Raw genomic sequence first — 21,662 nt, 5'->3', positions numbered from 1 at the left:
AATTAAACAAGAAATTAATCATAATCCTGTAATGTTGACTGCTGTCTAGTCAATAGACAGATTGTCCCAGTTGTCCCCTAAATGTCCTCTATAGCAAGATAGTGTAGATAAGAATCTCCCAGGATATCATACTGCATCTGTCATGGTCCTTTATTTATTTAATTTCTCTTTTATATGGAAGAGGACTGAAGGTCTGTGTTCAGAGCTGCTCTGAAGTTTCCTCGGTCATGACAATTTTGTTTTGTTTTGTTTTTGCCACACCACGTGGCACGTGATCTTAGTTCTCCACCCAGGGGTCAAAACTTCACCTCCTGCAGTGGAAGCACAGAGTCTTTTTTTTTTTTTTTTAATTTTAGTTTTTTTATTTTTAAATTTTAAAATCTTTAATTCTTACATGCAGGAAGCACAGAGTCTTAATCACTGGACCACTGGGGAAGTCCCTGTCATGTCCTTTCAGTTCTTTTTAATCCAGAGCATTCCATGTTTCAGGACACAGAGAGATCTTGTGGGTGGCAGTAACTGGCTCCCACCAGAGTCTGAGTAGTTTGGGAAGGGGGCCAGGCACATGTAGGCAGTTGGGGCATTGTTCCATTCCTGTCTGAGGTATAAGGCAGGGTCCTATTCACCTTGGCCAGCTGGAGGAGGCCAACGGCCTCCTTATTCAGGGTAAGAAGACATGCCTTTGGAGAAGGCGGGGCAGAGAACTTGCTGGGGGCCAGAGGAGGGTCCTGCCCACCCACTGCTAGGCAGCGAGCAAATAAGCCGTTCAGCCTGGCCACCACATACAGTAACACTGCTGTCAGTTGATCACACTTTTTATTTGATTTTTTAAAAAGTTAGATAGCATATGCACAAAAGGCATAAAAAGTTAGACCCTTTTAGAAGTTTACACACCTTGCTTTAACCAAGCCTGCAGCATACCTAGAGCATCCTGGTTCATATACAGCTCTGTGTATTCCGCTGGTTGCCATGGGTCCGATATGTGTTTACCTAGTAGCCCCCTGTGGATGGACACAGGTTTGCTCCCAGTCTTTTGCTGCTTCAAACAAGCCTCACAAGGACCTGCCTAGCAGTCCAGTGGCTAAGACTGCATGCTCCCAATGCAGCGGGCCCGGGTTTGACCCCTGGTCTGGGAACTAGACTCCACATGCCGCAACTACAACCCAGTGCAGCCAAAATGAATACAGACATAAATAAATACTTTGAGGGGGGGGGAGGGAACAAGCCTCACAGATACTCATATGACCGCAATATAGGGCTCATGACCATTGTCTGAGGGAGACTGTCAAAGATTGTTAGACCTTGTAGCCTGGAAAGGTCAGGGCCAGACAGCTGGAGAACTTGGTGGAGCGAGGGCAAGTCCAATAAAGAAAAAAAAGACAGGTAGCGACATTAGTACTGGTTGAATGAGGAACTTTTACATGTGGCTAGGTCCTTAACTGCCAGAAACAACTCTGAAACAGGCAATACTTTTTACTGAAGGGAGAAGGGAGACTCAGAGACATTCAGTGATTTACCCAAGTTTATAGAGCAAAACTGGAGAAGACAGTGGCACCCCACTCCAGTACTCTTGCCTGGAAAATCCCATGGATGGAGGAGCCTGGTAAGCTGCAGTCCATGGGGTCACTGAGAGTTGGACACGACTGAGTGACTTTACTTTGACTTTTCACTTTCATGCATTGGAGAAGGAAATGGCAACCCACTCCAGTGTTCTTGCCTGGAGAATCCCAGGGACGGGGGAGCCTGGTGGGCTGCCGTCTGTGGGGTCGCACAGAATCGGACACAACTGAAGTGACTTAGCAGCAGCAGCAGCAGCAGCATAGAGCAAAACAGGGCAAGGCTTTGGTACCAGATACTATTTTCTTTGTATGACCCACTTGGAACCCAGATCTAACTCAAAAGCCAGTGTTAGATTCCCTCCTGAAATGATATTAGGATTAGGGAGGGGGAGGAGGGGGCACAGGGAGTCAAAGAGAGAGCTCAGAAAGAAACAGTGGTGCAGTGGTACCTTAATAACCATTTTCTTTTGTTTCTACAGCTATGGAGCCAAAATCCGGGCCCCTCACGCGCTGGTCATGACCTTTCTTTTCCGGAGTGGCAGGTACCTGTCCCCTCTGCACACCCCTCAAACTGGGCAAGATTGTGCCAGGACTACTGGTGCAGTAGCCTCCAGGTTGGGTCCAACCTGCCCACACCACCATCTCCTAGAGTACAAGTCTGATTCTATTAACCCATCTTGAAAATTCACCAGCTCCTGGCTCCTTGCTGTTGTCCAGAGAAGCCAGCTTCCAGGTGTGGCATTCAAGGCCCCCTGCAGTCTGACCTCAGGGACATTCCCTCTTCTCTCCAACGCCCACCCTGGGGAGCTCTTGGCACCAAGACTCGCTGCCATTCATTCATGTGCAACAGGTGGTTCCACCTCTTTACATTTCTCATGCAGTACCCACACACACACACCAGGAATCCCCTTTCCTCTTCTACCCCATCTTTATTCCTTCCTAGCAACCCATACCAGTTCTCTGAGGATCACTTTCTCAGGAAAACTCTCCATGACCTACTTTGTTTCCTTGTTCAAACTTCTTGGCCTTTCTCAGATCTTCCATAACTTCCCTCAAGGCGCTTCTCAGAAATCACCTTGTGTTTTAGTTTTTAATGTATCTAGCTTCACCTGGAGTTTATAAGAATCATACACGGACTGCCTGCTGCTCAAATCCAGGTCGTGAAGATTTCTTTATGTATTTTTCCTGTTTAAATTTATTTTTGTTTTAGTTTTTGTCCTCCAAATTATTATTATTTTTAATTAAACTCATTCATTCCTTCAGTAAATATTTATTGAGCATCTAATATGTGCCAGACACTGTCTTTAGGTGCTGGGGATACAGCAGTGAATAAAACAGAGAATGATCCCTTCCCTCGTACAGCTGACATTTTAGCAAGGCGTAGCAGAAACTAAACATAATAAATTAAAAAAGTATGTGGGATGTTAGAATATTATATGGGCTGTAGGAAAGAAAATGTAGAGCAGGGAAAGGGGATACAGAGTGCTGGGGGAAGGGCAGGGTGCAGAGCTAAATAGGGAAGGGCTCATTGAGAAAGTGACATTTAAGTAGAGACTTGAAGGAGAATGAAGAGTTGGCCACGTGGGTAACAAGGGAAGGAGTGTTTCATACCAAGGGAGCAGCCTGTGCAAAGGCCCTGAGGGGTGATCATACCTGGTGAGTTTGAGGAGGCTGGAGCACAGGGATTGCAGGGGAGAGAACAAACAGAGGAATATTATGGGGGTAACTGGGGCCCATCCTGTTCAGGATTAGTCAAAGAGAAGAGTTTGGCTTTTCCTCTTCTTTTTGTTTAACTTTCTAAATTTTTAATTGGAAGATAATTGCTTTACAATGTTGTGGTGGTTTCGGACACACAACAATGCTAATTAGCCATAAATATATATATGTATGTATATATACTTAGGTTTATTGAGCATATACTATATAACATGTGTGTGTGTATATATATGTGTGTGATATACGCATATATATCTCTCCTCCCTCTTGAACCTTCCTCCCACCCCGCTGGCATATCCTCTAAATGGAACAGGAAATTGTTGTAAGAATCTGTATAGGGACATGCTACTATTTGACTTAAATTTAATAGTGAGGAAGTGAAGTGTTTGCTGCTAGGGGTGAAGGGGAGAAATAGGTGTAAAGTAGGAGGCAGTGGCAATAATCCAGCTGAGCAACTTTGGTGGCCCAGACCTTGATGGTGGCATAGAGATGAGAAGTGTTCAGATTCTAGAAACATATTAAGGCAGTATTAGTGCCTACGCTTGGAAAGTGGAAAATGTAGCTTGCCTTAGAACTGGCAGTGGTGGGCCCGTGTTCCTGTGGGGTGAGACCTTGCTGACTCCTAGCTGTCCCCCCTCGCCTGGCAGACTTCCCAGGCCCCAGCTGGCAGACTTCCCAGGCCCCAGCTGACACACTTCAAGGCCCTCCTCCGGCCTCGAGGCTGCATGCGGTTGCTGGGCCTGAATTGGTCTCCCAGAGCACACGCAGTTCCTCTCCTTGGCTCTCCTCACTGCCCCCTGGTGATTGTGAAAAGATAAGTCAAACCACGTGCCTTACTTAAAAGTTCACTTCTCTCAAGATAAAGACAAAGCTTAGGACTTGCTTGGCGGCCCGGTGTTTTAAGAATTTGCCTGCCAGTGTGGGGGACATGGGTTCAGTCCCTGCTCTGGGAAGACTCCGCATGCCTTGGAGCAACCAAGTCTGCGTGCCGGAACTACTGAGCCCACACACCTAGAGTGCGTGCTCCCCAACAAGAGAACCCACTGCAACTAGAGAGCAGCCCTGGCTCTGCAACTAGATAAAGCCCTCGAGCAGCAACGAAGACCCAGTCCAGCCAAAAATAAATGAATTTTTTTTTTTTTAAGATGCATCTTACCATAGTCCCACCTATCCCTCACAGCCTTTGCCTCACACATTTTCCGCTCAGGCCTTAATGACCTCTCTTTGTTCCTTTACTCCCCACTCTCTGTCCCTCCTCAGGACCTCTGCTCGTGTTGATCCCAGTACAACTCCTCTCCCCTCTTGACCTCATGGACTCCTCATCCTTCACATCCTGGCATCATTGCTTGTCAGGGTCAAAGTTTGACCTTTGTTTTGTGATTATTCATTTCATAACTCCCTCTCCCACTAGATCATAAACCTTGTGAGGGCAGCAAGCAGATCTGTTTTTTCTCAGAATCATATCCTCAGATCCAGCACATAGTATGTCCTCGCTCATTCGCTCATTCATTTCTTCACATGTTCACTCCAGAAACAAATGTATTGAGCATCTGCTGTGTGCCAGGCCATGCTCCGGGCACTGAGGATGAATGAGTGAGGTATAGATACCACTGTCTGGTAGCTTCCACTGGGATGGGGTGGGAGTGTGGGGAGATAATAAACAAGTATGTAAATGTCAGATGGTGATACGAGCTCTGAAGGAAAAGAAATGTTGGATAAGGGAACAGAATACAATGGGCATTCTTACACGTGGGGTAGTCAGGGAAGACCTCTTGAAGAAGGTGGTGGGGTAGTCAGGGAAGACCTCTTCGAGGAGATGGCGTGAAGTCAAAGCCTGTATCCAGGGAGGGAGTAGCCCTAAGGGCATGGAGGGCAGAGGCCTGGGGTTGAATGAGCGCTGGCCTGTGGGCTCCTTGCCTGGGCTGGTTTTGCATGCCAGGTGGGTGGATGCCCCCAGAGTGGCAGGGCCTGCACTCACGGCGGCTCCCTGTGTCTATGCAGCCTCCGGGAGAAACTGCGCGCCATCCTGCAGGCCACATACACCCACTCCTGGAACCTGGCCAGGTTTGTGTTCTTCTACAAGGGACTCTGCGCCCTGCAGTCCCACATCCAGGGTGAGACCTACCAGGCACACTCATTCGTGTCTGCCTTCATCGCGGGCTTGCTGGTGTTTGGAAACAACAATAACATCAACAGCCAGGTAAAGGTCCTCCCGGAATAGGGGCTGGGAGAGGGCTAGGGGGTGGGGCAGGATTCAGGTATAGAGTTGGGGATGGGAGTCAAAGAAGACGAGCTCTTGGCTCCCTGCCATGTCTGAGGGTCTGTAGTTCACCAATCCCTGTGTGACCTTGGGAAGGTCACTTCCCCCTGAACTTCCCCCTCTGTTAACCAGGTACCTTGCTGGAGTTCCATGCAGCTCTCTGGGGCAAAGATTTTAAAAAATAAAACAAAACGCCCCCAAACACTACTCTGCAGTGAAGTGAGGAAAAAAAAAAATGAGTAAGATTTTCATAAAACGAAACTTACTACATTCGAAGAATTATCTCTTATTCTGCAACTTGCCCTTTTTCTTCATTAAAAATTCCATTTTTTAATGAGATAATCGTAAAACAAAATGCTAACTGTTGCTGCTACTGCTAGGGTTTTAGCATCCTTCTTGCGCTATATGAAAAGTTGGCAGTCTTTCCAATTTGCCTCCCTCAAATTTCTTAAATATTCTTAAATTATAAAAATAATTTTTTTATTTTCACATTTTAAGTAATGCAAACTAAGCACCCCTTATGTGCCTGGCACACTTCTGGATGCTTAGGATACATCATGATGAAATTAGAAAATAAATTGAAAGTCTCTCTCCCCCTCTTAACTGTCCAGCCACTGTCCAGAAACACTTTTTTTTTTTAAACAATTTTTATTGGAGTATTGGGTTTCCCAGGTGGCTCAGTGGTAAAGAATCTGCCTGCCAATTCAGGAAGATGCAGGAGATGTGGGTTTGATCCCCGGGTCAGGAAGATTCCCTGGAGGAGGATGGCATGGCAACCCACTCCAGCATTCTTGCCTGAAGATCCCGTGGACAGAGGAGCCTGGAGGGCTACAGTCCATAGGGTCGAAAAGAGTCGGACATGACTGAGTACGCGCGCACGCACACACACACACACACAACTGGAGTATAGTTGATTTACAATGTTGTGTTTCTGCTATTCAGCAAAGTGAATCAGTTATACGTGTATATAGACAGTCATTTTAACTGTGTCTTGTGTAGCCTTTCAGAACTTGTCTGTGCTTGTATCAGTGTTCATAGTAGGAGTTTTCCACCAACGAGATCATAGTACTTTTTTTTTAAATGTAACAGTGTATCTTGGAGGCTTCTCTTGTCAGTCCCTCCTTTATAACATGAGCAGAGCTCTTTGCTGATGGGATAGACCAGCCTTGATTTCACAGTCTCCTCTGGATGGACATTTAGGGGCTCTTTAGCGTTTGACCTCACACATACACTGTAGTTCAGTGTATCATCTTTGTTCAGACATCTTTCTGCACTTGTGTCAGTCTGGCTGTAAGTTCCTAGACATGGAGTTGTAGAGTCTATGGATATGAGCATTTTGTATTTTGGGAAATTTTCTCCATTTTTTTTTTTTATATAGGAATTGTCTATGAACTTCCAAATTCTAGGAATCCTGGATATACCCATTTCCTTCCCCCTTCCCTCCTTTCCCTCACCCCCGGCAACAGCTGCTCTGACCTCCATTCAAAATGTTACATGATGGACATACAGATGGCCAAGAGGCACAGGAAAAGGAACACGAAAAGATGGTCAATTTCACTAATTGTTAGAGAAATGCAAATCAAAACTATAGTGAAATATCACCTCACACCAGTCAGAATGCCATCATCAAAAAGTCTACAAATAACAAATGCTGGAGAGGGTGTGGAGAAAACGGAACACTCATGTACTGTTGGTGGGAATGTAAATTGGTGCAGTCACTGCGGAGAACAGTATCAAGGTCCCTTTAAAAACTAAAACTAGAGTCATCATACAATCCAGCAATCCCAGTCCTGGGCATATATATGGAAAAGATGAAAACTCTTAATTCAAAAAGATACATATACCCCAGTGTTCATAGCAGCACTATTTACAAGCATGGAAGCAACCACTGACAGATGAACAGATAAAGATGATATAGTGTACACACACACACACACACACACACACTGGAATATTCAACCATAAACACACACGCACGAATATTATTCAACCATAAAAAAGAATGAAATAATGCCATTTGCAGCAACATGGACGGACCTAGAAATTATCATACTAAGTAAAATCAGACAGAAAAAGGCAAATATATCACATGTGGAATTCTGTGCGACCCCATAGATGGCAGCCCACCAGGCTCCCCCGTCCCTGGGATTCTCCAGGCAAGAACACTAGAGTGGGTTGCCATTTCCTTCTCCAATGCAGGAAAGTGAAAAGTCAAAGTGACGTCGCTTAGTCGTGTCTGACCTTCAGCGACCCCATGGACTACAGCCTTCCAGGCTCCTCCATCCATGGGATTTTCCAGGCAAGAGTACTGGAGTGGGGTGCCATTGCCTTCTCCGAGAAAAGATGATACAAATGAACTTATTTATGAAACAGAAACAGACTCACAGACATAGAAAACAAATTTATGGTTATCAAAGCAGGGGGGCATAAATTTGTAGGAGTTTGGAATTAACACATACTACTATATATAAAATATATAAACAACAATTAGTAAGGGAAGTATATTCAATATTTTATATTTTATAATATAAAATTTTTTATAATCTGAAAAAGAATACACATACATATATGTATGTGTGTAGCTTAATCACTTTGCTGTACACCTGAAGCACAACTTTGTAAATCAACTATACTTCAATTAAAAAAAATATAAATGGAGTCATTATAGTATGTAATCTTTGAGGATTGGCTTTTTTCACTCAGCATAATTTCCTGGCAATTCTTCCAAGTTATTGTATCAGCTGTTCATTCCTTTTCACTGCTGAGTAGTGTTCCATGGTGTACCTATGGAAGTACATCTGGGTTGTTTCTAGCTTTTGCCTATTAGGCATGCAGCTGCTCAGAACCTTCTTGTATATGTATTTGGTGAACATAAGTTTTCACTTCTGTGATAAATACCTGGAGTACAGTTCCTAGTCATATGATACATAAAGGGTTTTCCTGATATCTCAGAGATAAATAATCTGCCTGCAATGTAGGGGACATGGGTTTGATCCCTGGGTTGGGAAGGTCCCCTGGAGGAGGAAATGGCTACCCACTCTAGTATTCTTGCCTGGAGAATCTCATGGACAGAGGAGCCTGGCGGGCTGCAGTCCAGAGGGTTGTAAAGGGTCAGACACGACTCAGGGTCTGAGCACATACACACGGTACATATATAGTTAGTTTTAGAGGAGACTGACAAAGTATTTTCCAGGGTGGTTGTCCTATTTTACACTCCTGTCAGGAATATATGTGTGGTCCAGTTTCTTTACCTTCAAGTTGGCATGTGGTTTATTACATTTCAGATTTTTGACATGTTGATAGGTGTGTAGTGCTTATTGTGGTTTTTAAAAAGTTAGTTATTTATTTGACTGTATCAGGTCTTAGCTGTGCCATGCAGGATCTAGTTTCCCAACCAGGGATGGAACCTGGGCCCCCTGCATTGGATGATTAGAGTCTTAACCACTGGCTACCAGCGAAGTCCCTCTCATTGTGGTTTTAATTTGCATTTCCTTAATGGCTAATGGAGCTGAACTTTTTTACATGTGGGAATGTAAATTGTCTATTTTCTTTTTGTGTAACCTCTTCAGTGAAATATCTGTTTGTGTCTTTTGCCTATTTTCTAACTGGATTGCCTCTTGGTTTCACTGTTGTGTTTTGCGAGTTTCTAAAAATATTTTCCAGACACAAGTCTTTGTCAGATATGTGTTTGTAAATATTTTCTCTCAGTCTGTAGCTTTTCTTTTCAACCTCTTCACATGGACTTTCACAACTGGAGAATTTTGCATTTTGATGAAATCCAGTTTATTAATTTTTTTTTCATTTGTGGACTGTGTTTTTTGTCAGCAAGCTACCTTTTAGTTTTGAGCTGTGTAAATATATTCATTTTTCAAAATTTTTAATTAAAAAGAATAATAAAAGACATAAATAGTGGGACCTCACTGGCGGTCCAGAGGTTTAAACTGGGTGCTTTCATTGCAGGGGATATGGTTTGAATCCCTGGTTGAAGAACTAAGATCCCTTTTGCCATGCGATACTGCTAACAAAAAAAGACATAAATAGTAATATTCAAATGCCTGCTGCAAACTGCTTCAAATCACCTTGCTCATACTCTGCAAAACCCTGATCCAGTGCACAGGCAGCACTCCAGGGTGGGGCGGGGTCAGGGAGGAGAATGGGGGGAAATGGGGGAGGGATGGGGTGGGGTGGGGTGGGTGGAAGGTTCCCAGTGGCTGGGCCCACTTCTAACCCCGTCCTTCCCCCCCACAGATCAACATGTACCTGCTATCCCGCGTCCTGTTTGCCCTGTGCCGCCTGGGTGTGGAGAAGGGCTTCATCCCTGAACCCAGGTCGGACCCATTTCCATGGTTCACGGGGCTGGTGTGGGGGCTGGTACTGTGGCTCTTCGAGTACCACCGGCCAACCCTGCAACCCTCGCTGCAGTCATCCATGACCTACCTGTACGAGGACAGCAACGTGTGGCACGACCTCTCGGACTTCCTTATCTACAACAAGAGCCAGCCCTCCAAGTAACAGGGCCCTCAGGTGCTCAGGAAGGCTCCTGCACCCCAGTCGGGTGACGGAGGTGTCCAGCTGTGGTTTGAGATTATGGCTCCACCTGCTAACCATCCCAGAGGATCCTACCTCTTCAAGATCTGGGGTCTCAGACTCTAACTTTTATTAGCCCAGGGCTCCATTTGGTGAAATGGAAGCACTGATTATCAGTTCTCATTAGGTACTCTTGAATAGTAGAACGAGCCACCGAATCAGGCTGAGGAGCCTTGGGCACGGTGACAGCTGCTGACTCTTGAGAGACCAGGGAAGGTCACACCCCACCCTGGGCCTCAGGGATCATCGAGCCCAGACGAGGGCACCGAAGTCTCTTTCTGGTGGGTATGTTCTCTGACCATTCTGTAACAGAGGGCTTCTGGGTGGTGGGCTGCTGCTGCTAAGTTGCTTCAGTCATGTCTGACTCTGTGCGACCCCATAGACGGCAGCCCACCAGGCTCCCCCGTCCCTGGGATTCTCCAGGCAAGAACACTGGAGTGGGTTGCCATTTCCTTCTCCAATGCATGAAAGTGAAAAGTGAAAGTGAAGTTGCTCAGTCGTGTCCGACTCTTCACGACCCCAGGAACTGCAGCCCACCAGGCTCCTCTGTCCATGGGATTTTCCAGGCTAGAGTACTGGAGTGGAGTGCCATTGCCTTGGGCAGTGGGTTGCAAAAATGCATTTTTAGACAATACTCAGTTTCTTGCCTTGGGTGTTCTATTGTAGAAGCTCCAGCGTTTCCACTGTCCAAAAGAAACACAGTGTGAGACATATGTGACTGAGCTTTTTTTAGCAGCCACAATTTTTAAAAAGTGGAGGGAATTCCTGGTGGTCCAGTGGTTAGGACTCCGCTGTCACTGCCAAGTATATGGATTCTCTCTCTGGTTGGGGAGCTAAGATCCCACATGCCACGAGGTATGGCCAAAAAAAAAAAAAAAAAATGTGGGGAGAGAAAGAAGCAGAGGAGATTAACCTTAATTATATCTTTGAATCCAATATTTCTCAAATGTTATCATTTTAATGTGTTAAATATAGAAATTAATAAGATATTTTACATTCTGTTTTTCTTGTACTAAGTCATCAGAATTAGGTGTGTGTTTTACACTTTCAGCATTTTTCAGTTTGGACTAGTCACATTTCAAGTGCTCAGCAGCCACATGTGGCTAGTGGCTGCTGTATTGGACAGCACAGATTAGAACATTCTATCCTTGCAGAAAATTCTAGTGGACAGTGCAGATACAGAGCTGGAGGACCTGGGCTTGAGTCCCTACTGGACTGCTGTGTAACCTTGGGGAAGGTTCTTCTCAGAGGCTCAGTTTCTACTAAAGTGAGGATAATCATAGTAATACCTGGTGTCTACATTGGACTTGTGTAACTACGTGGCTGCTTCAACTACTAATGACATCCACCTAGTGAACTCCTCCTTCCTCCTTCCTGGGTGCTTTGCACATTATTATTTGTAACCCATACAATGACCTTGCAGATACATATCTTAATCTCCATTTCACAGATGTGGAAACTGAGGCTCAGAGAAGTAACTTGCCAAAGGCAATACAACAAGTGTGACAGCCAAACCAGATCTGTGCAATTTCAAAGCTCCTTTTTTTTCAGTGCCTTAAATTTAGAAAGCTAAACTATGCTATGCAAAATTAGCGAGTTATTGGGGCGCACACTCAAATGCCTATAGGGACCTGGGAAGTGGCATAAATGGTGATGTTCTGGGTGCTATGCAGTTGGAAGGGACGGGGACCTGGTGAACTGGAGACTTGTGTGTGTGCCAGAACTAATTTTTTTTTTTAAACCACCAAGCTGAACAAATCAAACACATCTCCAGGAGATTTGGTCCATGGGCCATCAATTGGAGTAGGCGTACTTCAATCTCTTTTTATATTTTGAAAATTACTAGTAGAAATATCCACATGAGTCACTGGAGATCTTATTAAAATGTAGATTTTGATTCAGTGGGTTTGGGGTGGGCCTGGGTTTCTCACGGCACCTGGGTGATGGCTACTGCTGTTCTGAGCTTGAGTAACAAGGTGGTAGGGAATGACAGGGGCCAGCCAGTAGCCCTTGTGACGAATGAGGAAGCTATGTCACAGAGCTGTTAGGTCATGAAGGCGGGACTGGGTCTGAGTCTAAACGGTGTATTCTCAGGCACAACGTTGTACTGCCAGCTTAGAGAAGGTAGCCTTGAAGTTCCCTTAGCTCACTCTGTGGAGGCTGAATGAGGTCCTGAGGTTGTGGGGAGGGTAGAGGGTAGCCACCAGCAGTGGGTTTTAAAGCAGATGCTGGAGTGCCCCACCCACATCCCGTCTAACTTACCACTTCAGTGCACACCAGCCACCATACTGCTACCCTGAGTCTTTCTGCCTGAGGGCTCCTCCCTTGCTCTCGGCACCTGCTCTGTCAGCCTGCGGCAGACCTGCAGTGCTGGAGATGAATACATCCTGGGAGCAGCTGTCAACCAGGGACTGGTGGCGACCCCCACTCCTGCCCTCCGATTGCCACTGGGTGGGATAACTCCCAGGTGCCTGCTCCACGCTGGCCCCCGGAGCACCCAGCAGGACTGAACTCCGGCCGCCCACAGCGGTCACTTGTGTGGTAACACCTCCTCCCTTGTCCCCTTTCCTTGTGCCCCTACCACTGCTTCCCGGGACCACTTCCCACAGAAACTGCTTGCCCTCAACATCCTCATCTCGGGGTCTGCTCTTGGGGGAACCCAAACTAAAACTGGCCCCTGGTGCAGCGAGTTGAGGGGCAGCAGAGCTTGGTGGTTAAGGCTATCAGCTTTGGAACCCAGAATGTATGGGCTCAGTTCTGGCCCCGCTGGTTCCTTGTAAGTGACTTAACCATTCAAGGCCTCCGTCTTGTCATCTGTTAAACAGCCATTCTCACGGCACATGCCTTGGAGGGTGGTATGGAGGATTAAATGATACGACAGCATATAAAGTAAGCACTCGATGAATGCCTGCTGCTGTTTCCAATGTATCATCCAAATGTAAAAGGAAGTTTGGCCCCAAGGACTACGGACACTCTGCTTTCAACCTGGCCTGCGCCACCCCTCAGCTGAAGGTAAAAGCCTTGGCTGCCCACCCCCCATTCCTCCCGATGTCCCCCCACTGCTGCTGGGGGTTGGCCGGCTACCCCACCCACTGTCTCTGCTCTCTAAGAATAGGTTCCCCTCACAGATGGCATCTCTCTGGATCCTGCCAAGGCATCTGGTGTCTCCAACTGCTCACTCCAGGGAGGGAGGCGGTGTGGTCCTCATGCAGGACTAGAGCCCCGGCTCCTGGGAGGAGTTCCCACTCAGCTCCCTCCTGGCCCAGCCTCCGTGTCTGTAAGACCTGGAAAACCGGGATTGCCAGAGGCCCTTGGCCCACAGTAGGCGCTCCATAAATGCTAATTCCTGAAATAGCAGTGTTTTAACATCTGTCAATTAAGCACCTGCTACTTTCCTATGAGGTCTCTGACTTGCAAAGCTGTAAACAAAAATTTTAAAGCAATAATGCATACACAATAGCACAAAACGTAAATGGGCACAAAAAGTGTATAATAAGGAAGAGTCCAGTTCCCCCTGAACCTCAGCTCCACTTACCCACCACTGCCCCAGCCAGGGGTGCCCCCATCCATACATTCTCGTGCACCCTTCCTGAGAAATTCTCTGCACAACCACCCATCTCTGTCCTCTGAGAAGCTTTTACATTGTGCTGTCCTCTCAAGAACTCTTAGACACTCCTTCCTTGTTCTCTGCATGTTTGGTTTCTCTTTGATCAATAACCTGATATAAAAGTGAGTCCTGGAATTCCCTGGCAGTCCAGTAGTTAGGGCTTGGCACTTTCATTGCCAAGGGCACAGGTTCAATCCCTAGTCAGAAACATAAGATCCTGCAAGCCGTGGGGCGTGGCCAAAAAAAAAAGTCAGTATTTTTTTTTTAAAAAAAAGGGAGTCCTTTCTTTGAGCCAGTTCCTGTCCCCCTCAACCCCACCCCCAAGTCCCCAAATATCTCGGGCAAATCAGCATGGAGATGAATCATCCTCAATGTCCTGAGTCTTGCCATAGATGACGCCCAACATGAATGCCCACGGAACTCCAACTGAAAGGGGAAGGACAAAGTTGAAGTGAATTTGGGGCCTTTCTGTTGCTCCTTTCCCAAATTAGAGGTTGTTTGGGGAACCTATGTGAGAGTGATGATTCACAAACCCAGGCTTGAAGAAGCTGCCTCCTCGGCTTCTCACGACTGCTGCCTTCCTCACAGCAGGCTCCAGAAAGGATCCTGGAGATGGTGTTTCTGTCCACACTGTTCGCTTCTCCCACTCCCGTGAGTGTGTGTTGGGTTTGTGAGAATCAGGCTTTAAACCTGACACCCTCCTAAACCAGCACGCCGTGCTATGTCCACCTCTTGGAACCAATCTGTGACTGCAGGTGGGTTGCTTTCTATGAGGGTATTTATAAAAAGAAAAATTTTTTTCCTTCCCTTGCTTGTTGCAGATCCGTAGGGATAGAGAGGGTCTTCTTTCAGTCTTGAAAAGCATTTTGGGTGTGTGCGTGCTGAGTCATGTCCAACTCCATGCGACCCTATGGGCTGTAGCCCGCCAGGCTTCCCTCTCCATGGGATTCTCTAGGCAAGAAAACTGGAGTGGTTTGCCATGCCCTCGCCCAGGGGATCTTCCTGACCCAGGGGTTGAACCTGTGGCTCCCGTGTTGCAGGTGGGTTTTTACCACTGAGCCACGGGGAAGGCCCACATTTTGGATGAGAGCGTGTTAAGTTTAACCAGAGGCCTCCTGCAGGACTCACTCTTGGGACTGGAGGCCACAGGGGCCCAGCTAGAGGACAGACGGAAAGCGGGGCTCCCCTCTGAGTACTGATTTTTCGAGAGGGCTCCCTGCTTTCTGTTGCAGGCCTGTGTACTCATGATTTCATGAACAAGACAGGACCAGGCAGCAGTGAAATGCAGGTCATGAGGTTCCTGTTGGAAGCCTTGCTCTCCTGCTTTGCTGAGCTCTCCCTTCATCCTCTCATGGGCTGGATGTCAGCTGAGAGAGATCAAAGTCATACCTCATCAGCTCTTTTTTGTTTTTGCCCATGCTCCCCAGCTTGTGGAATCTTAGTTGCCCAACAAGGAGTTGAACCTGGGCCCCCTGCAGTGGAAGCTTAGAGTCCTAACCACTGGACTGCCAGGGAAGTCCCTACATCAGCTCTTTCGGGACACTCCTTTTTAGGATGTCTTTTTTATGTGTGTCATGAACCTTTTTGGCATCTGGTGAAGCCTCTAGACCCTTCTCAAGAATTCTGCTTTTTTTTTTTTTTTTAAGAATGCTATTTTTTAAACCATAAATAGAATGATAAAAGACAGTTATATTGAATATTTAAATAATATTTTTTGTATTTGTGACTTAGTAATATTTTTTATGGCTGTGCTGGGTCTTCATTGCTGCTCAGGCTTCTTTCTGGCTATAGCAAGCGGGGGCTACTCTAGCTGCGGCGTGCAGGCTTCTCATTGCGGTGGCTTCTCCTGTTGCAGAGCATGGGCCCTGGGTGCATGGGCTTCAGTAGTTGTAGCACGTGGGCTCAGTAGTTATGGGTCCCAAACTCTAGAGCACAGGCTCAATAACTGTGGCACAGGAGCTCAGTTGCTCTGAGGCCTGTGGGATCTTCCCAGGTTAGGGATCCAACTTGTGTCTCCTGCATTGGCAGGTGGCCTGTTTACTACTGAAAGAATCCAGGGCACCAGGGAAGCCCTGTGTGTTCTTTTTTAAACACATCAGATAAAAAGATCGAGTGGCAGGTCCAAAACTACCAGGATGTCACAGGTGTCATAAGCATGAACAGTATCTTAGGATCCCTGGGGCAGCTGTGATAAGGAAGTAGCTGTGATTTCTCTTGGTGATAAAGTCCCAAGTTGCTGGTAATTGGCCTCTGGATTGTTGCCTACATTTAAAATGGAAGGAAATGTTACATTTCAGTTAGAGACTAGTGAAAATATAGGTGTAATTTTTTTTCCTGTCCAAGTGCATGGAACTTGGGTTCATGCATCACAGTTTCAGAACTGCTTGAGGGTGGCTGAAAAGCTGTGACAAACCTAGACAACGTATTAAAAAGCAGAGACATCACTTTGCTGACAATGGTCCGTATAGGCAAAGCTATGGTTTTTCCAGTAGTCATGTACAGGTGTGAGAACTGGACCATAAAGAAAGCTGAGCGCTGAAGAATTGATGCTTTCGAACTGTAGTGCTGGTGAAGACTCTTGAGACTCCCTTAGACTGCAAGGAGATCAAACCAGTCAATCCTAAAGGGAATCAACTCTGAATATTCATTGGAAGGACTGATGCTGAAGCTGAAGCTCCAGTACTTTGGCTGATGGGAAGAGCTGACTCATTAGAAAAGATCCTGATGCTGGGAAAGATCGAAAGCAGGAGGAGAAGGGGATGACAGAGGATGAGATGGTTGGATAGCATCACCGACTCAATGGACATGAATCTGAGCAAACTCTGGGGGATAGTGAAGGACAGGGAAGCCTGGCGTGCTCCAGTCCATGGGGCTGCAAAGACTTGGATACAACTAGCAACTGAGCAACAACAATCAATATTGGCTGAGTTCTTGCTAGGTACTAGTTACCTGGTGATATGGGAGGCTAGGGTTTAGCAATGAAAAAAACAGTTCCTGCTCACCTGGGGTTTACCACCCAGGGAGGGAAGACTAGGGGATATACAGTTCCGAGTGGTAGGTGCCAGGAAGGCAGTGCAGAAGAGAACAGCAAGGTCTGTTTCCCAGGAAGGCCTCTCTGAGGAGGTGTTCTTCGCTCTGGGATCGAGCCATGCTGAGAGGTAGAGGAAGGGTGTTCCCGGCATAGGAGCTGCAAAGTGCACAGGCCGTAAGCGGGGAACAGCTGACAGCATTCCAGGGCCTGCAGGAGGTCCTAGAGACTGGGACTGAGTGGCAGGTGGGGGCTTCCTGGAGTGTCGGAGATGGAGTCCCAGAGGCTGGCTGGGCCCATCAGGCAGGCTTTGTGGGCCAGAGTGAGGGGTTTGGGTTTTCTTCTCAGTTTGACAGGCAGCCTTTGGCAGGTTTAAGCAGGAGAGTGATATGGCTGTGATGTGGTTTACATTTTGGAAAGATCCTTCTAGCTATGTGTGGGGAACAGAACAGAGAGAGCCAGGCTGGCAGCAAGATCCAGTGAGGAGGCCAGGCAGGGGTCCCAGTGAGAGACCATGGCAACCTGGACCGGGGTGGGGCCTCGGGGTGGAGAGAAGTGGACAGATCTGGGGTATCATTTGCAAAGTGGCTCAGTGGCCCAGGACTTTTTGGAGGTGGGGATGAGAGAGACGGGTATAGCAAATGACCCCCCCGCTCCCCGCCCAGCTGAGAAACAGACCTGGACCTTGCTGCCTCCCCTCGCCTGTTCAGCCCCCTGCAGCCCTCCGGCCCCTCTGGGGCCAGCCACCCGCCCACGGGCCCCTGGCATGCGAGCTTCGCAGCTGGCCTTGATTGTTGTCACTCCCCAGGGAGTCATGGGAACACACTCCCCCTGCCCTCTGCGCCCCCCTCTTCCTAGACAGGGCCAGGCCCTAACAATGCCCCTCAGCCAGCCAGTGGCCTGGACACAATGCCCCTGTTTCGGTTCATTGCCAGCTCCAGGAGGCCTGCTGGGTTTCCTGGCCTGTTTGGCATATATATAACTCTGGCTTCCAGCAGGGATTTTTTTGTTGTTCAAAAAAAAAAAGGAGAAGGAGGGAGGGAGAATATCTCAGGCTCCTCCTTTCTGAATATCTTAATATATTATGAAAAGCCTTTCTCTTCTCTTCGTGAGCTCTTGCTACTCCCCTCCCTGACCGCATTTGCCATGTGCTGTCAACCCCGGGACCAAATGCAGGTCAGCAGGTGTCAGAAAGAAAACGAGAAAAATGAGAGAAAAGCGACTCGCTCCACCATGGCCAGCCTCAAATGTGCTGGTGAGGCTGGAGGTGATGAGAACAACGAGGCCTCTTGGGGGGCAGGCCCCGGGGCCCCGTGCTTTTCAGCCACCTTATCTCCGACTTCCAAGACACCCTCCAAAATGAGGCACAACGTTTTATCTTGAGCCCCTAGGAAAGAGAAGAGCTGCTGACTAAAAACGGGCATGCCATTGATTGTATGATGCACCTCACTTTCAGAGCTGTTAAATACGAAAAAAGAAAGTTTGAGAGAGGACTTCCCTGGCGGTCCAGTGGTTAAGACTCTGTGCTTCCACTGCAGGAAGCATGGGTTCAATCCCTGGTCAGGGAACTAAGATTCCCACCTGCCCCCTGGTGCAGCCAAAAACAAAATAATTGATTTTTAGAAAATGGTCTGAGAATCAGTGGAATATATGATTGTCTCGTCTACACACTTCATCGCCGTCCAAGTGTGTTTTTCTCCTTGTCTCTGAGCCTAATAAAATTTGGGAAGCGGTGCATGGATTGCTGCTTGAAAACTCACTCTGCAGCCTAACAAGAAGTTTTTTTCTTTTCTCATTTGGAAAAATTAGGAGGAGATGTAGGCAAGCTGCTCCCGTAATTCAGCCTTCATTCTTAGTAACTGCTGACATTTACTGAGGGCTCTCTGCGCACCAACTAGTGCCCTAAGCGCTTTCATAACTCAGTTAATGTCCCACCAGGCCTGTAAGGTGAACACTGTGATTATTATTATTACCATCCCCATTTTACAGGTGAGAAAACAGAGCCCTTCTGCTTTGAGGACTCCCCAGCCCCTCACTGTAGCCCTGGTCAGGGCAGGCATGGCCACTGTGTCAGGTTTTCTACCCTCCGCTTGGAAAAGCATAATCCCACTGCGGAGGCTGGAGTGATACAGGCAAAGGAAGAGGCACTGGGTGAGCCTTGGAGAGGAGAGGGGGTCCCCAGAGCTTGAGCTCATGGAATAATGGGGGTGCAAGGGAAGGGAGGCTCACTTATGGATTGGCAGCCTGTCCACTTCCACTGACCTTGGACCCTCTGGCTGGACATTTGGACTGGCTGATGACCGAAGACTTAGCCAAGGCCACATAGGCAGCTGCTGGCTGGCACTAAGCCCCATGAACACCCACTTCCCTTCCCTTCCACATCCACGTCTTCCACAAAGAGGACCATGCTGGTGCTCTAGTAATGTTACTAAGAGTAGTCAACATTTATTGGATGCTTACTCAGTGCCAGGCACAGGCCTTAGGGATTGCAAACTGAGTGGCAGGGCAAGTAAGGTCATCACGTGAGGCAAGCCAGGCAGGGACACTGGTTGCCTGGAGGGCCAAGGCTCTAGCTAAATGGGGGACAGCACTTGCTCAGTACACTGATGGCCTACCTGGCATTGCCAAATATTACTTTTTTTTTTAAGCCAAACATTTAGGCGTTCCCTTGTAATTGAATGGTTAGGATTCCAGGGGTCAGGGAATTAAGATCCTGCAAACCATGCAACATGGCCAAAATTTTTTAAAAATCCAAATATTTAAGTTTTTCTATAGCATGTCCCAATTTAAAATTTGTTTTAAAAACAAATTCATATTTCAGGGGAAGAATACCCTGAGCAAATTAAATCCGGCCTGTGGGCCAGTTTGCAAACTCTGCTTGTCTTGTTTTCTCACTGAACCCTGACACCCATTCTGTTGAGGAACCCTTGCCCCTTGTTCTACGAAGGAGGCAATCAGAGCTCCTCAGGGGGGTAAATCACTTACCCATCTGGCCAAGCCACACAGTGGGGGTCTGCCCGACTCCCAGGGCTTACTCGTATGTGAGACAGCCTCCCGAATGGGTGAGAGGCCTGTGTTCAGACACAGCCAGGACTGGCACCGTGACAGAACGTCTCCAGAGACAGAAAACCGTCAGTCAAACCATTCAGCGTAGTGACAAGGGATCATTCAAGATGAATGTAATGTTGCAGACATAAAACTCCCCACCTCCTTCTGCCAGAACTCAACAATGGATGTCTCTGTGCCTCTTAATAAAATGAAGTCCCCACAGGATCATTTCTCCCAATTATGTATTCCTTATAATAATGGGATGTTCATGTTTGGAGATTTTTTTTTAAGCTATGAATGTACGTTTAGGGGAGTTGGTGTATGTGGAATAAATAGCTTTGAACTATTTGTGTTGCCTGTCAAACTTCTTAATGAGCATATTGTGCAGATACATAGAAATCTGACTCTCCCATTGGAGGGTGAGTTCCAGGAGTCAGAGATGAGTGTTTTGCTTTCAGCTGTCCCCCAAGCACCTGGCACAATGTTGGATACATAGCAGGGGCTCAGTAAATATTGAGTGGAGAGTGGGGAGTGGATTGAATGAGTGAGGCTCAGGGGAAGTGAATTGACTCGTCCAAGGTCACAGACTCGGATTCTCGTTTACATCCACCTGATTTAGAAGCCCATGCTATCACTCCTCCACCAGCCTGCCTCTTGGAAAGAGATCTTCAGGCAAAGGATAGTGGCTCCAGGAGCTTCTACCCCTTTGGACGCCTCTTGAGTTAGGACTTAAGGAAGGTGGAGATGGACAGTGAGCCCCTGTTAATTAAGCCACTATCCACATAATACCTTTTGGAAACCACACATTGTACTCTTAACAGCCCTGAGGCTGACCCTGGGGTATTTACAGAGGGGGTTGTACTTGAAGGGCAGGCCCTGGATTTTACAGTAGAAGACTTCTATTCTGCTGTGTGACCTTGAGCAGCGAGTGCCCCTCTCTGAGCCTCCTTCCTGCGCCATGTAGATAAATGAGCTTCACTTATTTATCAGGTCGAAAGGAGATCATCAGTGGAATTACTGGCTACCCAGTAATTGTGGATTTTTATTTTGAAGCCCGAGAACTGTAGAGAACAGGCTTATCAGGATACCTCGGGCTTGGGGCTAAGAGGCTCTATCTTAGAAAGCCTTTGCTACTTTCAAGTGCGTATTAATAGATGCAGAAGGACCTTATCTCTGAGTTCACGCTGGAAATTCTGCTCTTCACTCCTTTTTGCTACAGGACAGGAGAGCTTGTGGGAAGGAGGGTACCTGCTTTGACCTAGGAGATTGTGTACTGGAATAATTTAGGGAGGGCAGGGCGTTGAAAATCCCCAGGCTTTGGTCTTATCGAGTCTGAATAATAAGCTTTTTCATTGGCTAGGTAAGCTCATGGCCTTTAGGTCTCAGTTTCCTCATCCTAAATGGGACAATAATAATGGTATCTGTCTTCCTTCACCGGGAACCAGTACAGTGCTTGGTATATAATAGGTGCGTGATAAATGTTTGCTGAATGACTGTTGGGCATGAAAGGGCTTCACAGAATGAATGCTACTGTTGTTGAGCCCCTTTGGGAATGTGTGAAGGAAGGAAATTCCCTCTGAAGTGGGAATGCTGCTGGCTTCTCTTACCCTCTTATCAGGATCTGGCTTGGCTATTTAGAATGAGACCTACCATTCTAGTGGGAGCTTCTCGAACTGGGGAGGGAGGAGGGGGACAGGTCAACCCTGGGGCTGGAAATCCATTGCCTGCCAGATTGTGTCACTGGCTGGTTCACTCCTGAATAGGCTTCAGTTTTCCCTTCTGTGCTGTAAGAAGCTTATTTAGTCTCTCTGGTCCCTTCTAGTGCTCATATAGTCTAGGATTTGTGATGAGTAATTT

At 47.2% G+C, this 21,662-nt stretch overlaps 1 protein-coding gene across 2 annotated transcripts in view; it reads left to right on the top strand.

The window, feature by feature from the left end:
• The window catches only part of PXMP4 (peroxisomal membrane protein 4), a 31,808-nt gene that overhangs the window by 3,379 nt on the left and 6,767 nt on the right, over positions 1 to 21,662 (top strand). Inside the window, exons 2-4 of one of the 2 annotated variants that reach the window (XR_006055770.1) lie at positions 2,039 to 2,101; positions 5,277 to 5,475; positions 9,784 to 10,403. Coding sequence is in view for 1 of the 2 variants with exons in the window: in XM_004014501.5 (XP_004014550.2) it covers positions 2,039 to 2,101; positions 5,277 to 5,475; positions 9,784 to 10,047 (526 nt within the window). In the remaining variant the exon portion in view is untranslated. Of the gene's footprint in view, positions 1 to 2,038; positions 2,102 to 5,276; positions 5,476 to 9,783; positions 20,152 to 21,662 lie in introns of those variants that run through there. The other variant, XM_004014501.5, reaches the window with a different exon arrangement.

Source organism: Ovis aries, chromosome 13 (assembly GCF_016772045.2).
Source record: "Ovis aries strain OAR_USU_Benz2616 breed Rambouillet chromosome 13, ARS-UI_Ramb_v3.0, whole genome shotgun sequence".
In the NCBI taxonomy this organism is placed as follows: domain Eukaryota; kingdom Metazoa; phylum Chordata; class Mammalia; order Artiodactyla; family Bovidae; genus Ovis; species Ovis aries.
The sequence above is the reverse complement of the archived record's forward strand: the minus strand, read 5'-3'. Positions and strand labels throughout refer to the sequence as shown.